The sequence below is a fragment of the Artibeus jamaicensis genome, unplaced genomic scaffold (assembly GCF_021234435.1).
Source record: "Artibeus jamaicensis isolate MK-2021 breed Jamaican fruit bat unplaced genomic scaffold, CSHL_Jam_final scaffold_847, whole genome shotgun sequence".
NCBI classification, from domain to species: domain Eukaryota; kingdom Metazoa; phylum Chordata; class Mammalia; order Chiroptera; family Phyllostomidae; genus Artibeus; species Artibeus jamaicensis.
This window is the reverse complement of record NW_026522057.1, coordinates 18,182,290-18,197,244: the sequence shown is the minus strand read 5'-3', so window position 1 is coordinate 18,197,244 and position 14,955 is coordinate 18,182,290. Positions and strand designations below refer to the sequence as shown.

General features: G+C 46.4%; 1 protein-coding gene across 6 annotated transcripts in view; it reads left to right on the top strand.

The window, feature by feature from the left end:
• Positions 1 to 14,955, top strand: part of ZBTB40 (zinc finger and BTB domain containing 40) — a 73,544-nt gene that overhangs the window by 38,503 nt on the left and 20,086 nt on the right. For 5 of the 6 annotated variants that reach the window (XR_008390670.1, XR_008390669.1, XM_053660320.1 and 2 more), the window contains 9 exons: positions 3,005 to 3,197; positions 3,806 to 3,963; positions 7,792 to 7,984; positions 9,751 to 9,887; positions 10,326 to 10,527; positions 10,894 to 11,027; positions 12,831 to 12,999; positions 13,314 to 13,781; positions 14,536 to 14,742. Coding sequence is in view for 4 of the 6 variants with exons in the window: in XM_053660320.1 (XP_053516295.1) it covers positions 3,005 to 3,197; positions 3,806 to 3,963; positions 7,792 to 7,984; positions 9,751 to 9,887; positions 10,326 to 10,527; positions 10,894 to 11,027; positions 12,831 to 12,999; positions 13,314 to 13,781; positions 14,536 to 14,742 (1,861 nt within the window). In the remaining 2 variants the exon portion in view is untranslated. The remainder of the gene's footprint in view (positions 1 to 3,004; positions 3,198 to 3,805; positions 3,964 to 7,791; positions 7,985 to 9,750; positions 9,888 to 10,325; positions 10,528 to 10,893; positions 11,028 to 12,830; positions 13,000 to 13,313; positions 13,782 to 14,535; positions 14,743 to 14,955) is intronic. The other variant, XM_053660321.1, reaches the window with a different exon arrangement.

Below are 14,955 nucleotides of genomic sequence, written 5' to 3'. Positions count from 1 at the left end.
TGAAAGCTTCTCTTTCCCAGTGGCTCAGATGATGATGCTAGACAAATTGGATGCTGAGAAAGGTGGATTTGGGATATTCGGAGAGCTTCGGGTGAACAAAGCTGGCCAAGTGTGGGATGGGATAGCTATATCAGTTATGATGCCTTGAAGAAAGGAAGCAAGGGAAAGAGACATGTTTAATAAGGACATTAGCAATGAGTGAGCCTGTATTTGTTATCAGTTACTGTGCCGCGGTCCAGCCGCAGCGGGTCAAGGGGTCCCACAGGTGAGGGTAGGTGTCGGCGCTAGGTAACAGACGACAACACGCCTCAAAGGACAGTGAAGCTCTGTTCCGTTTATTGCAAGTACAAGCAGGTTTTTATATTTTCATTTTAGGTAGTGATTAACATTTGCAGTATAAAATGATCATTTAAGCAGAAAAAATTAATACAAAGGTAATCAGTAAAAGTACGAAAGTTCCCATAGATTTAGTTATAATAAACAAAGATTATTTTAACCAGGAGAGCTATTAATCAGACAATTAGAAGTATCTTATTGTATGTTAAAGTTTCTCAGAATTTGTCATAGGGCAAAAGGATACGCTAGATTGAGTAGAGAAAATAGGAGATTTATTATAAGGCTCTTGTGATGTCTAACTTAGCTATCTACCTTTTTTTGTCTAAAATGTTTTTCTGTGTATTATAAATTCTAACTCTTTAATAACTGTTTAGTTTGTAATAACTAGCCAGCTTTTGTTATTTTTTTGCCTGTCTAGTTGATATATATTCTTATTCAAGGTAAAGGAGGGGCTATTCCTATGTTGCAGGGGGCTTTCAAGGGTACTTCTTTTAAGTTTCTCTAGGAGTTCTTTTATAGACATGTTTTGTACTTTGATTCCCTCTAAGAAAGCAGTGAGATCATCTCCTGATTTCCTAGAGTTTTCTAACTTATCTTGGGTGTTTTTCCAATGATCTGTTATTGATTAAGTTTGAATTCTTAGATTGTTCTGGTTGTTTCTTTGTACCTATATTCCCTGACGTTTCTAGTATGATATCATTATTCTGTTCATTGAGCCGGGAAAGGTCTAGGCACACTATCTGAATCACTGCAAGGGTATTCATAATGATTAAAGCAGAAAAGGGTCATGATCCCCAAAGCAAGCACAATCACAATAGGTATTGCAGGGCCTTCCATGCCACGTCCACCAAGTTGGAAACTGCTTCCTTGAAGTCTTACTCCCCCTCTCAGGACCTTGTCACGGAGAGAGGGATCCAACAGTGGACGCGGCAGTGGACGTGGCATTACTGTATAACAAATTAAAGTTTAGCAGCTTAAAAAAATAAACCTCTATTACCTCATGCTTTCTGTGGGCCAGGAGTCCAGGCCTAGCTTAGCTGAGTCCCTGGCTCAGGGTCTCATAGGCCAGCCCTCAAGGTGTCAGCCAGGGCTGCAGACCTCAAGGCTCAGCCGGGACAGAGTCTTTCTAAGCTCACTCACGTGACTTTCGGCAGGCTTCAGAAGAGCCACTTCCAAGTTCACTCACTGACTCTTGGCCACTCTGTACACGTCCAGGGCAGAGACAGACGCAGTGCACACAGAGGCAAGACCGGAGTCACAGGGACCTAATCGTGGGAGTGGCGTCCAGTTTTCCTTGCCATATCATCTTCCTTGCTGTTAGGTTCAGCCTAAAGGCAGGAGTGCCCGGGGGCAGGAATGTTGGGGGCCATGGAGAGGCTGCCTGCCCTGGTTCCTGCGGCTCTCAGTGCCATTCTAAAGGATTGTGGGCCAGCTAACCGGAGGGTGGGGGTTGGATAAGTGTGATTAAAGGGGAATAAGCATTCAGTTGGTGTCTTTATCTCATTTGTTATTTTTAAAATAGAGGTGAGTTCATGGTAGTTACTTACTCCAGTAAAAATGTGGATGACTAAACTGTGTTTTATCTACGTTTACTTAGGAGATGACCAAAAAACATAGGGACCTTTAAAAAAAAAGGTTTAATTGAGCTTTACACAGTCATCCTGCAATCCCGAAACTAGCTAAAGCAAAACGTAGAATGCAGAGTCTACCTCATTTATAATTCCTGTTTATTTGGGACGAGGGGAAAAAGACAAAGTCTCTACAAACAAAAATTTTAAAACATATAATTACTACCAGAATTTATAACTGACTAGCTTAATTTTGCAAGTGTAGATATTGATGAGATCCTATTGTGTGTTGAGTTGGTGGGGGTAGGAAACTCTTATTTTGCTCTTTAAAGACTCTCGTGAGAAAACTGGTTTCTTTCATAGAATCAACAATAAAAAATCATCAAAGGTAGGTTGTTGTTTTGCCAAGTAGAAATGTAAGGGCTGTGTACCTTAAACTGTACACATGAAATTAAGTTTTCGTTACCAGATTGTTTTCAAATAAATTCATTATTGCTAAAGTGGAAGTGGTAACCCCACCTTCCAGTTAGCTTTCCTCCCGTGTGTGTGGGAGAGGTGCTCTGTCAGACCAAAGAAAGGGAAGGCGATTTATTTCTTCCGTCACTGGAGTTGCTGACGTTTCTGGGACTTGGGGTTTAGCAGGGCCGGCGCGGTGAGTTCGGGTCCAGACACGTGGTGCCGAGGTGGGGATAAGGCATATCCAGCAGAAACTGTGCGGGCCTTGATGCCAACGCAGAGCTCGGTATCAGAGAGGTCTTTCCAGGGTTAGCTACACCAAAGCAATAGTTGAGAGCTTTTCAAAAGGGAGAGAATAAAGAGAGAAAAAACAAGGAGTTGAGAGCAGTCTTGGGTATTGCTTCTGGTTATGGATTTGGAAGCAGAACCAATGAGCGAGGCAGGAAAGGAGTGGTCAGGAAGCGCTTACTCATAGTGCCTCAGTACGATGCAGTTAAAGGACAGTCGTCACACAGACACAGTGGCAATGCCAGATGTCACCAGAAAGTCAAATCAGATTGCCAAGGACCTTACTTGACAAATTCAAGGGGTGTGGGGTTCTTGTGTCGGGCTGATCTCTCTTTCTGGGTACTTGTGTTCCACAGACCATAATGGGATGTCTTACGGGTGAAGAAGGACGTTTAGCATTCCAGAGAATCCTGGACAAAGTGAGAGATGAGAGCCTCAATGTTCAGTCCGTCGTGTCCCTTTTGCAGCGGTACCAAGATTCCAACCCTGCCGTAAAGGCAGCGCTGTTAGGCAGAAAGCCGGAAGATGGGGACGTGGTGCGGCCGAAAGGTAGGAGCACACCCATCCACCCGAGTCACCGAGTTCTGTCCCCAGCAGATGCTCTGAAGTTTGCTCCAGCGATTCAATTCTTCAGTGGCTTAGTTATTGTTAAGTGATTTTCACATGCACTGTGCATGTAATTCCGGAAGCTGCGAGTTAAATATATACAAGCTAAATCTGAGTCTCCATTTCTATCCCCTAGTTAACTAAACTGTCTGACACCTTGAAGTTGGAGAATGCCACCAGTGTGCTTCTGCCCTTCAGAAAGCCACACGCCCAAACCAGTGTTTCGAGCCCAGGGCGAGCTGGTTCGCTGACAGCACTTTTAAAGGCTGAAGTTTCCTCTTATGTGTGTTTGGCACAAAGCGGTGGCCTTGCCAACCAGAAGTTAACCTCTGGCTGGCTCTGCAGCTTTGTGTTTCAACAGATAAGCGAGCCATTTTTCCTTTCATACAATTTAAACAGAATAATAAAGTATTTTCCTCTCTGAAAAGAGAGAGAGTGCATTTGTGTCCTCAAAATAGGCCAAGAATCACTTTACAATTCTGTTAGATCTCTCTTGACAAACCATGCTGTCGTTTCCTTCAAATCGACTCTCTCCTCTTATGCTTCTCCAGCTCTTTCTCCCCCAGGGAGCACAGAGGAGGGAAGGACCTTGTCCGCTCTGTTGCTGGAGCACAAAGAGGACCTGATCCAGTGTGTGACACAGCTGAGACCTATTATGGAGTTCCTGGAAACAGCCAAGGAGGAATTCCTGACCGGCACCGAGAAAAGGGTAACTGACTGTCGAGTGTCTCTCCCGCCCTTCTGAATTTGTATAGCACTTTTTAAAGAACATTTTTTGTGACACATAGGACTTTTCATCTTGCAGTATTGTTGTATGTGCTGCACAGTAAGCACCTCGAGGTTCGGGCCCTTGACTCGTGCTTCCTTGTCCTGGCAGCAGCTTGCTGAGAGCCTCGCACGTGGTGGTTGTAGGGCCTCACAATGGTGAGGTGGGTGGATGGGTGCATATTCCCGCTCTGTTCCAAAGAGTTTTATTATAAAACCGCTGTCCTGAGAACTGAAGTAGATGGGTATGTTTGTAATTATTATGTCACTCTCCCTCTTTACAGCTATACTATTCATCTATGGAAAATTGGGAAAACAAACAGGAAAAAATTAAAATATTCCACCATCTCAACATTCAGAGATGGTTGCTCAGAGGTGATCACTGCTAACATTTTCGAGCATGTGCTCCCACTTTTTCTTATTTGAATCATCCCTGGGATGGGATTACCATACGGTTCTTTAACTTTTTAAACTTAATATATCGTGAATGCACTTCCGTACTTACAGCATGGACTTTGGTAGCTGTGTTGTGTTGTCTAGTGGACATACCATCACTCATTGGTTCTTCGTTGCTGGGCATTTGTTCCCGGTGTCTTGCTGTTGGGAGTGATGCTGCAGAGAGCGTCCCGGCACACAGTCTTTGCAAACTAATGAAATTACTTCCTTAGAGTAATGGTTAAGACGTGGGATATCCAAATAAAGAGTATAAAATTTTCCAAGTGCTTGCTTGATACATGTTGCCAGATTGCCCTTCAGGAAAGTTACACTAGTTCACTCTCCCACCAGCTAGCTACTAAAATCTTCGTAAAACTGCTGGCATGACTTTTCAAGTCAACTAGATAACTGTATTTGTTGGTGCTATTGATTTCAGCTTGGTGCTAAAACATAGTTGTGTATCTGGAAGGAAGGAATAGGAGAACTTCTGTGGCATCCGTTCTAAAACTTTGGGCAGCAGCCTACATGTTCAGGGGAGAAGATGGGTGGAAGCTGCCGGTGTCAGGCTAAGCACTGGGTTAGGAGTGAGACTGGGTTCTTGATATTCTTTTTCTCAGTAATCTTGTATTGCTTTTTTCCATGTAAGATGGGAATGATCTTTAATCTCAAAATTGTATTTTGAGCCTTGGCTGGTGTAGCTCAGTGGATTGAGTGTGGGCCTGCGAACCAAAGGATCGAGGTTCCATTCCCAGTCAGGGCACATGCCTGGGTTGCAGGCCAGTTCCCAGCAGAGGATGCACGAGAGACAACCATACATTAATATTTCTCTCCCGCTCTCCTTCCCCTCCCCTCTAAATATAAATAAATCTTTCAAAAATTGTATTTTGAAAATTAATTTTATTTTCAACCTTTAACTCCTTTGAACTTCTTAGAGAAAGGTAATGCACAAAATAAGAGTAAGGTTAACCCCCGTTTTATCCTTGGACTTCATGTTAAGTGCAATTTCAGTCACTCAGTTAAAGTAAGTTAGTTGCCTGTAGATCTAGAAGCACCTGATTCCCTTAGTGATTTCGATCGATTACTCATTCAGACCTTTTCCTTATGAGCTGGATTGAATGCGTCCTTTGAACTGTTTCATTATCTTGGTAAAACAGCATTTATAGGTAGAGCCCAGACTCAGCCTCATTCTCTGCAGCAAGACGGACCACACTGTCATTTTCTTGTCTCTTTCAGTTAACTTGACAGAAAGGGCTGATGCAGAAGAACTTAAATTAGCTATAAATCACACACAAAAAAACACTTCTTAGGATTGGGGTTCCACCAGGGCCTCATTAAACTACTTCTTCTCACGAAAATTGAAGTAGAACAGTGAAGCAGGAGTATAGACGTGAATGCTGGTCGCATAGCCGCAGTGTCGTGACATCGAGGCACATGCATTCGGGCCTCCCGACCCTTTCCCAGTTATGGAGCAGCGCTGATCACAGGCACCATGGCTCTTATCTCCAGATACTTTGGCTGCTGTAAGAAATGGTAAACAGGAAGGTCTTCAGGATTGGAAACATACAAAAATAGCAATTACCATAGCTGCCATTTACTTAGTGCCCCCTGTGTGCCAGGAAGTGTGCATAGGCCATTTGAAGCTTGTAAGTTCTACCCTCACAGCAACTTGATGAGGTCATGGGTATCACCCCAATTTTAAAGGCAAAGAATAGACGTTTAGGAAGGTTCAGCAACTCACCCAGAGACACTGCTGTGTGTGGCCAGCACTGGAACCCTGGCTTCCAAATGGAGCGCATTCTCTTAACCACCATGTACCCTGCTTCCCCGTGACGTCAGTGACCCCGGTCCTTTACTCACAGTCTCCTGTGACCTGGGCGTTCTGCTAGGCTCCACAAATAGCAGCTCCATTTTACGGAAACCTTGTAAGAACTCTATCAGAGATGGTACAGTTACCTTCTTTTGCAGATGAGGAAAATGGGGTTCAAAGAATTAAATATCTCTCCCAAGATCACAGAGGCCATACATTGTGGAACTGGGATTCAAACGAGACCTGTCTGGCTATAAAACCCATTCCTGCTCTTAACAGGAACTGGCTGCCTCATTACGTGTCAGGTTATTGCTTAGGAACGAGGAGATAGCACTGAAATCAGTATGGTTTTTAGATACAAGCTCTTACATTTTAAATTATGGTTCATTTAGGAGAAATCTAATACATATTAGACCATAAAGAGGCTGACTATGTTCCGTACTGACAAGGAGTATGACAACTTGATTTATAATATATACGTTCCTTTCATATATATAATACAGATTTTCCTTTCATATATATAAAACCGATTTGGTCTTATCGCACAATTCATTCTTTTAAAATGGGAGTTAACTTGGTAGTAGCATCCCCTGGCATGCTGTCATGACCGGTCCCCCTGACTGTTTCTGCCAAGAGCCAGTAGTGTCCCAAAGGATGTCTCGAAGTTCAGTTACTGTGAATCTGTAGATTATGTGTATTGACACAGTCCCCTGCATTGTCAGTTTCATAAGAGCCAAGTCATGCAGATTGAGTTGTAACCCTTTAGGAAACAGTTCTATTGTAACAGGAAAATACCTGCAAAATAGCTGTCACACATTTGGTTTTTCACCCTTTTGCTTGAGCCCCATGCGTTCTTGACTCAGAACACCCTTCTCACACCCAGGAGGAGCATGGAGTGGTACTGGGGGGTGACGCCTAGAGCTGACATATATGGCCATTGAGAACAGGAAGGATAGACAGTAAAGAATCTGCAAGAAAAGTGACCCAGAAATGTACTTTAAACCTGTTATTTTGGAAGCACAAACAATATATAAATTATCTGGGTATTCAGATTGCTGTACAAATAAAAGGAAGTAAAATAATAGAATTGCTTTGAAATTGCAACCTATACTTTACTGAACAGAAATTGAAAAACACTCTAGTTGTATTAATTAATTGCCAATCTGTTTCTCAATCCTAGTGTCTGAGCAAACTCAGTCTAAAGAATCAGGTCAGATGTAAGCTACTTGCTCTGCCGTACAGGCCTGGTCTCAGACTATTTTCAGAGTGCGAACTCATGGAGGCAAAGAATATACACAGCCGTGCAATTGGGGAAGATCAGTTTTCATAGAGCTGTTTGTTTGGAGAATGTTTCGGATTTTTACTGAAACAGAGTAAGGAAGAAATGATGAAAAAACGCTAGAGACCAGCAGAGGGAGGACGTGGAGACAGAGCATCTTGTAAAACCGTCCTGCTGGGTTTTCCAGTGGTGTGTCAGATACGTTTGCAATTGCCAGTAACTGGTGTCTGGTTGATTACTTGCCACCGCAGGTGATTCTGAATTGCTGTGAGGGCGGAACACCCAAGGAGACAATAGAAAATTTGTTGAACAGAATGTCTAAGGAGAGGAGCCTGACTGCTGAGAGTTTGGTAAAACTGCTCCAGGCTGTGAAGATGATGTTCCCGAACTTGGCCCTTCTGCTGGAGAATTTGCAGAAACTAGCCACTTTGCCGAACACCACAGGTATTAGTTAATTGTTGGCTCTCCGGGTTGGAACCACTCCCGCAGAAAATTATAGCTTAAAACACCCTTTTAGCTCCATGCTGGGCAGCAAGATTATGTTAAGAAATGCCATTGCAAAACAGGGACCACCTGTCACAAAACAGTGATTCCAGTGTTTCCAGAGTAAAGACCTGAGACCTGAGAACGACTCTTTTCTGTTAAGCTCCCTCATCACATTCCAGTGGGGCAGGGTTTGTTGAATTTGGCTTTCTCAGGACTGTCCTGTGTCACCTGTGAATGCCTGCAGAGCCAGGCGGGCTCACGAGGCTCACAATTTTGACATGTTATATTGACAAATGTGAGCAAACCCCCCCCCCCCCTTGCAAATCTTGATTTCCCCATTCCCACTTGAGTGCTGCTTGGTTCCAGCTGTCCCTCACACCCACTCAGTTTGGGGCAGCGAGTCTCAGTTCCATTCCTAGAAAAACAACAACTCCAGCCAATTCTCCCCTAACTTAGGGCATTTGAAACTAGATGGTTCTCAGAAAAAGCGTATTTGGGAGATGAGAGACTTTTTTTTCTAGCTTATAAAAGAAATGTATATTTAGGCAGACTTGAACAGTTTTAAAAATAAAGAAGAAAACCAAAACCTACTACCTGATCGTGTCAATATTCACACATTGACATATTTTGTCTGTCACAGTACAGTGTTGAGATACTCTATCATATTTATCATTTCATCATTTTTCCCATTTAACAGTGTAACAGATGTTCTTCCCCATTACAAAAAAACCTCCCTACACTCCTGTTCTGAAGGCTCTGCGCCCCCATCATGAGGATGTTCTCTGGTTCCCAGGTGGCGTAGTGATGAAGACGGTCAGCGCCGCCTGGCTCTGCATCCTGACTCATTTTGTAGCCGTGTGACCTTGAACAAGTGTCCTAAGTGAACCTTGTTCTCTCCTCTGTGAAATAAAGAGAAGCAGGCACCTGTCATGTTCATTTTTGTGGCTACCATGAGACTACATATGCAAAACATTCAACACAGTGCCTGGTGTTGGGTAGCACGTGGTGGGTGCTCAGTAAATGTTAGTTGTTAGTATCTTCATCATCATCATTACCATCGCCATCACCACAGGTTGCATAGGGACAAATACCTCAATACATAGACCACATTTTTTTTTTCTTCAAAACATTTCTCAACATTAGATGCTCAGGAGCAGAGTTATTGGGCCAAAGAGGAAAATAAAATTTTAAATATCTGCAAAACTATGGGAGATGCCTGATGGTGTCGATTTTTCTTTACTTTCTAATAAATCTGACCTCTTAAGAGAGGATCTAGCAGACTGGCTCAAAGGGTTTCACTTGCACAGTCGCGACGTATACCTGCTGGTTTTCTGGACCAGCACAGGGACCCTTCACCTCAGCCATGATGACCAACCCCCAGAATCTGTACATCTGAATCTCCTACAAGTGCAGCCTTCTCATTACCTCCCCACCCTGTTGAGCAATCGCTAGCTTCTGCTACTGGGCACTAACTTTCAAAGGTTCTGTGGTCTTGTGCCCCCGAAGCACCGAGTAATCATGTGCAGATCAAAGGAGCCCTGAGCACACGTGTGTGGTGTGAGGCTCCCCAGGCCGGGAGCCGCTCTTGCTCTCCCAAGGAGACAGCTCCCACGCTGCTCTCCCTCTCCCTCCCGTTCGTTACTCCCCTGCACTTCTGTAGCAGAAGCCCTTGAGGAAGGGGTGTTCTGTCGGGCATTATTATTGTTCTGCTAATGTCTTTACAGTCCAGGCGAGCCCTGATGATTACGGGACTGAGCTGCTGAGGCGGTACCACGAAAACCTCTCTGAGATTTTCACAGACAACCAGGTGTTACTAAAAATGATCCCACACGTGAAGAGTTTAGCCCCTGGAGAAAGAGAGGTAAGAGAGGGAGCAGGGTGGGGGATGGGGCGGGAGTGAAATGAGAGAGGAGAAAAGGTGAATATATATATATATATATATATATATATATATATACTTTTAAAACATGTTTATATCTTATATGAATATATACACAGCTATGTTGAGAAATGCTCAGGCGTCCATGGAGGAGTAGAAGTGACTCAGTTCGTGAGGTTGCGTGACAGTAGGTAGCTGTAATTTCTGCAGCAGTAGGGAAAGGCAAGCAATGGGAGGAATGAAGGGCTTAGTTATATAAGAGAGTCTCAGGTTGAGAGAGGTGGAGGATGCTAAGAAACGCCCCCCCTCCCCCGCCCCCAGGAGTCCGTTCCCAGAGACCCAGTGCTCAGACTTGTGGCCTGGTGGCTGGGCCAGTGGCTGAAAAGCCCCTGACACGTATGTTTGTGCTGCATCTTGAAGGTCATGGAGAAGCTTGTGAAACGTGACTCTGGTTCGGGTGGTTTCACTTCTCTGATGTCGGCAGTTCTGGAAAAGCAGGCTCTCTCTGCAACAGCCGTGTGGCAGCTGCTGATGATGGTCCAGGAGACAAAGACCTGCCCGCTGAGCCGGCTCATGGAGGAAATACGAAGGGAGCCTGGTGCCGACGCATTCTTCCGGGCAGGTGGGTTCCCGACCCCGGTCGTGCCTTTGTTCCCACTGGAGGGTATTGTGAGTTCCTTCGGAAGATAGAAAGAACTCTCTTACGCTAATCTTCCACGTCTCTACCATTAGGAGCAGGGACTAGTGATTTTGATCTGGATGTCACCCTTTTTTGATAAAATGTGCAGCGAGTATTCCGAGCTTGTATAGTAACTGTACTCCGAGTGCGGTGCTGTGTGCGTTTTCCTTGCTCCCAGCCCCAGGCAGCAGACAGGTGCAGTGCGTCCTCATCGTGAAGAGTTGAGTTGAGAAAAGGTGAAGAGAATGCCCAGAGCCGAGAACGGTGCTCCTACTTTTACTAATGGGTTTTCCACTCGCTTTCTTTCAGTGACCACCCCGGAAAGTGCTGCCCTCGAAATCATCCTGAGGCATCACAGATTGATCCTGGAGGCCGTCCAGCACAGGCGGGAAGACGGGGGCTTTACCTCCGAGGAGGAGCGCCTGGCGGAGACGGTGAAGGAGGTGTGGGGGGGGTAAAAACACACCCTGGCGGGGGTTGGTCAGAGTTAATGCCCGGGCCGCCCCTCCCGCGGGAGGAGCCCGCTGCCGCCTGCCCTCCGCGTGCACAGCACGTCTGCTCCTTGACCCTCCCAACGAAGTGGGACGAGGATGCTGTCGTCTGCATTTCACAGACAAGGGGACCGAGGCTCCCGGGGCTCAGTTACTTGTCTAGGATGCTCCACTGGTCACAGGTGAAGCCAGAGTATAAACCAGCTTCATGTGATTTAAACCTAGATTTATTCCATTCGTCTGCATCTCTGTGAACTCAAAGGGAACCATAATACTGTTCTCTAAATAACATGTTTTCAGAAGCAACTTCTTTTAGAAGAAGGAAAGTAAAATGGTCTTATTACATGCTCCATTTTGGCTTCTAGAAAGAGCCAAGATAAACATAGATAGAACAAAGCTTTTGCCCATATGGGGTAACAAACAGTGCCAACTCCTCTTCCGTAAGGCTTCTCACAGTGTGGCCGCATCCCAGAAAAACTAGGTGGGGCCTGGGGAGAACTCGTGGACGTCCAGTCCAGGGTCCTGTGTGTCCTGCACGGGGAGGAATCGTAAAGGAGCATAAAGCGAAACCCCAGCTCCACCTGTAGCGCCTTTTTGTCCACGCAGGCGTGGGAGGTGTACAGAAGGGCTGGTTTCTTTCTTTTTTAAGACTTTATTTATTTATTTTTAGAGAGGGGAGGGAGAAAGAGAGGGAGAGAGACATCAGTGTGTGGTTGCCTCTCATGCACCCCCCACTGGGGACCTGGCCCACAACCCGGGTATGTGCCCTGACTGGGAATCAAACTGGTGACCCTTTGATGCTCAGTCGGTTGCTCAAGTCCACTGAGCCACGTCAGCCAGGGCCAAAGGACTGGTTTCTAATGGCCCACACAGGTGACGGCCCCACCTCAGTCTGACTCTCAGATGGGAAGAAGGTGGCGCACATTCCTGTGGGATCCGAGGAAAGACTCAGCTGTTGGACTCTCTTCCAGGACACCTGCACTGCAGAGATGGGCTTCTGCCGTTGATCAGTTTTAGCCTCACTAATTAGTCTCATGCCTCCCTCCAGGGACTTCAGGTTTATTTAGATAGACTTGAAAAGAGCAGGAGTAAAATACCTTCCAGAATGAAAATTCCATTTGGCCATCTGTGGATGGGTTTGCTTTCTTTTCTCCATGTACCGAGTCTTTCTGCCGATAGCGCTAACATTCTGAGAGAGGGTGGCTTTGAAATAATGTTCTTGGCCTCTTTAAAGGCCCTTTCTTTAAAAAGCTGAGTTTCTTTATGAAAGAAAATGATGTTGAAAAGGGTGCATCTGAGTATCTAAAAATGTGAAGCTACTGATCATGCAAAATTACTTCCAGACATTGAGACAATTATATATTATGAAAAATTATTTTGATCTTCAAGGCAGAAACACCAACAACAAAATCCTACGGTTTTCTAAGCTTTAACATTAAGATCTAGGAAAGTTCTTTGGGAGATTCTTGGTTGCTAGGAGGGAATTTTTCATTGAAAATGCTTAATGCTTCCTCGCTTGCACCTTCTTTGTATTTGCACATGTGTCTTTCCATGTGCCTCTTTTTTTTATTTTGTTGATTTCCCTGTTCTTTGGAAAACAGGGCTCTCCACTACATTTATCACCAGCCATGTAAACTTGGTACGGATGGGGCAGTGCCTGCCTGAACTTAGCTTTTATTTTTTTAGAGTTGAAAACCATGCCGAAAACCTGCTGTTAACCACAAATCTCTGTCTCGTGTTCTCGTGTTCATGTAGATGCTGGGCGTTTCCTCCGAGCCAGCCAGCCCCAGAGCATCCGCGAGAGCAGCGCCGAGCAGAGCCATGGGGAAGTCCGCCTCAGCCTGGGAACTGTGTCAGCTCCTCTGCAGCGCCCGCAGGTCCTGCCCAGGTCTGCAGCCTGTCGTGCAGGAGCTGGCAAGCGCTGGTGAGCAGCGGGCGGGGTGCGGGTCCTGGCGGGCCCCCGGGCCGCTTCCTCACTAGGGAGAAGAGGCGGCAGTTCATGTGAGAGTTCATGCCTAGCTGCCTTAGTTATTTCACGTGCTCTCAATACTTAGGAAAGTCATAGACATAGATATAAAATGACACTGTTTGTGTTAATCAAGTAAAGGTGACAGAGATCTTACTCCAGCATTTTCTGAGGGTCTCGAGTAGTCTGCATTCTCCTCTAAGAAGAAACGTTAGAAAGCAAAGTAGAAACTTAGAGAACTCCCAGGGCCATGTGCTTTCTCTCCCATGCAGGTTTCCTTACTCAGGAAAATGGAGGGGAGGAAACGTGGAAGGTGAGTAATAAATTTCACCTTGAAACTAATGACAAAGCAGATGAACAGGCAGCTGAGCCAGGTGAAGAAGACTGCCAGTCCGGGAAACAGAACGACCAAGGAGAGACTGGTTCCTTGGCGGAACAGCAGGAGAAAGGCACTTCTTCCTCCCCAGACTCTGCCAAGAAGAGCTTCATCTGCAAGGCCTGTGACAAAAGCTTCCACTTCTACTGCCGCCTGAAGGTGCACATGAAGCGCTGCCGGGCGGCCAAGAGCAAACAGGTGCAGTGTAAGGAGTGCAGCGAGACCAAGGACTCGAAGCGGGAGCTGGAGAAGCATCAGCTGGAGGCTCACGGTGCAGGCGGAGAGCCTGACGTCCCCAAGAAGAAGAAGAAGAGGCTTCCGGTGACGTGTGACCTCTGCGGAAGAGAGTTTGCTCATGCCTCAGGTACCTTCCCGAGTGTGGAGTGAGCGAGGCGGGGCTTCTGAGTGCCGTGGTTGGGATTCCAGCGCCGCTTCTCGGTGTGCACGGTGGGCACCTTGGGGAATGAGCGGGCTCCTTCGGGTCAGGCGGCGGTTTGGGAAGAGCACGAGCGTGACAGGCAGTTCTCTGAACTTTAAGTTCCCCACCGACAGGCACCCGGATGCCACGTACCGCTTAGATTGTTAACGATGATTTGAGATGATAGAGCCAGATACGTGGTGTGGTGCCTGCAGTAGAGTTGGCACTCAGCACCTCGTGCCTGTCGTCATTTGTGACAACAACCAGCTGTTTCACACCTGATGGTCTGGCTTTTCTGCATCACTTGTCTCTTGAAAATAACGAGAGTTCCGGAAATCACGGGACGTGCAGTCAGGGTTGTTTTCCCTTGCCCCAGGTGCTGGGTAAAACTAATGAAACATAAAAGTGAGTTTTGTTTCACTCTTTCTGGGTGACTGGGTCCTATTTAAGAGAGAGAGAGAGGAAAGATACACCTAGGACACGTCACACCTGATTAAACCGTGAGTGAGGCCGAGGTGACTTTGGAGATCTGGGTGGCGGGCAGCGGGCAGCAGGGACACGTGATGAGCAGCATGGCTGTGGGAGGCCGACGTGGGTGGTGCCCGCCCAGAGGCAGTGCTGTCAGGGTGTGTCCTGGGGCGGGACGTGGTGCAGCTTCGTGACCCCGACTGCTAGCTTCTCTCCCGCATGGCCTCCCTAGGCATGCAGTACCACAAACTGACCGAGCACTTTGACGAAAAGCCTTTCTCCTGTGAAGAGTGCGGGGCCAAGTTTGCGGCCAACTCCACACTGAAGAACCACCTCCGCCTTCACACGGGGGACCGCCCGTTCATGTGCAAGCACTGCCTCATGACCTTCACGCAGGCCTCGGCCCTAGCCTACCACACCAAGAAGAAGCACTCAGAAGGTGAGGCGCGGGGATGTCTTCATTTCTCCTGCAGACTTTGCGTGAGCTGCCTAAAAATGCACGCGGAAGTAGGCGTGGTATGTATCTCTAGGAGAGTAAAAGCAAAACACAATGTACGATCTAGGCTCACAGAGGACCAGGAGCACGTATGTGCACGGGCATGTCAGATACCGTGAGAGTTTCTGAAGGGAGGCTGGCTAACGGGGGCTTACA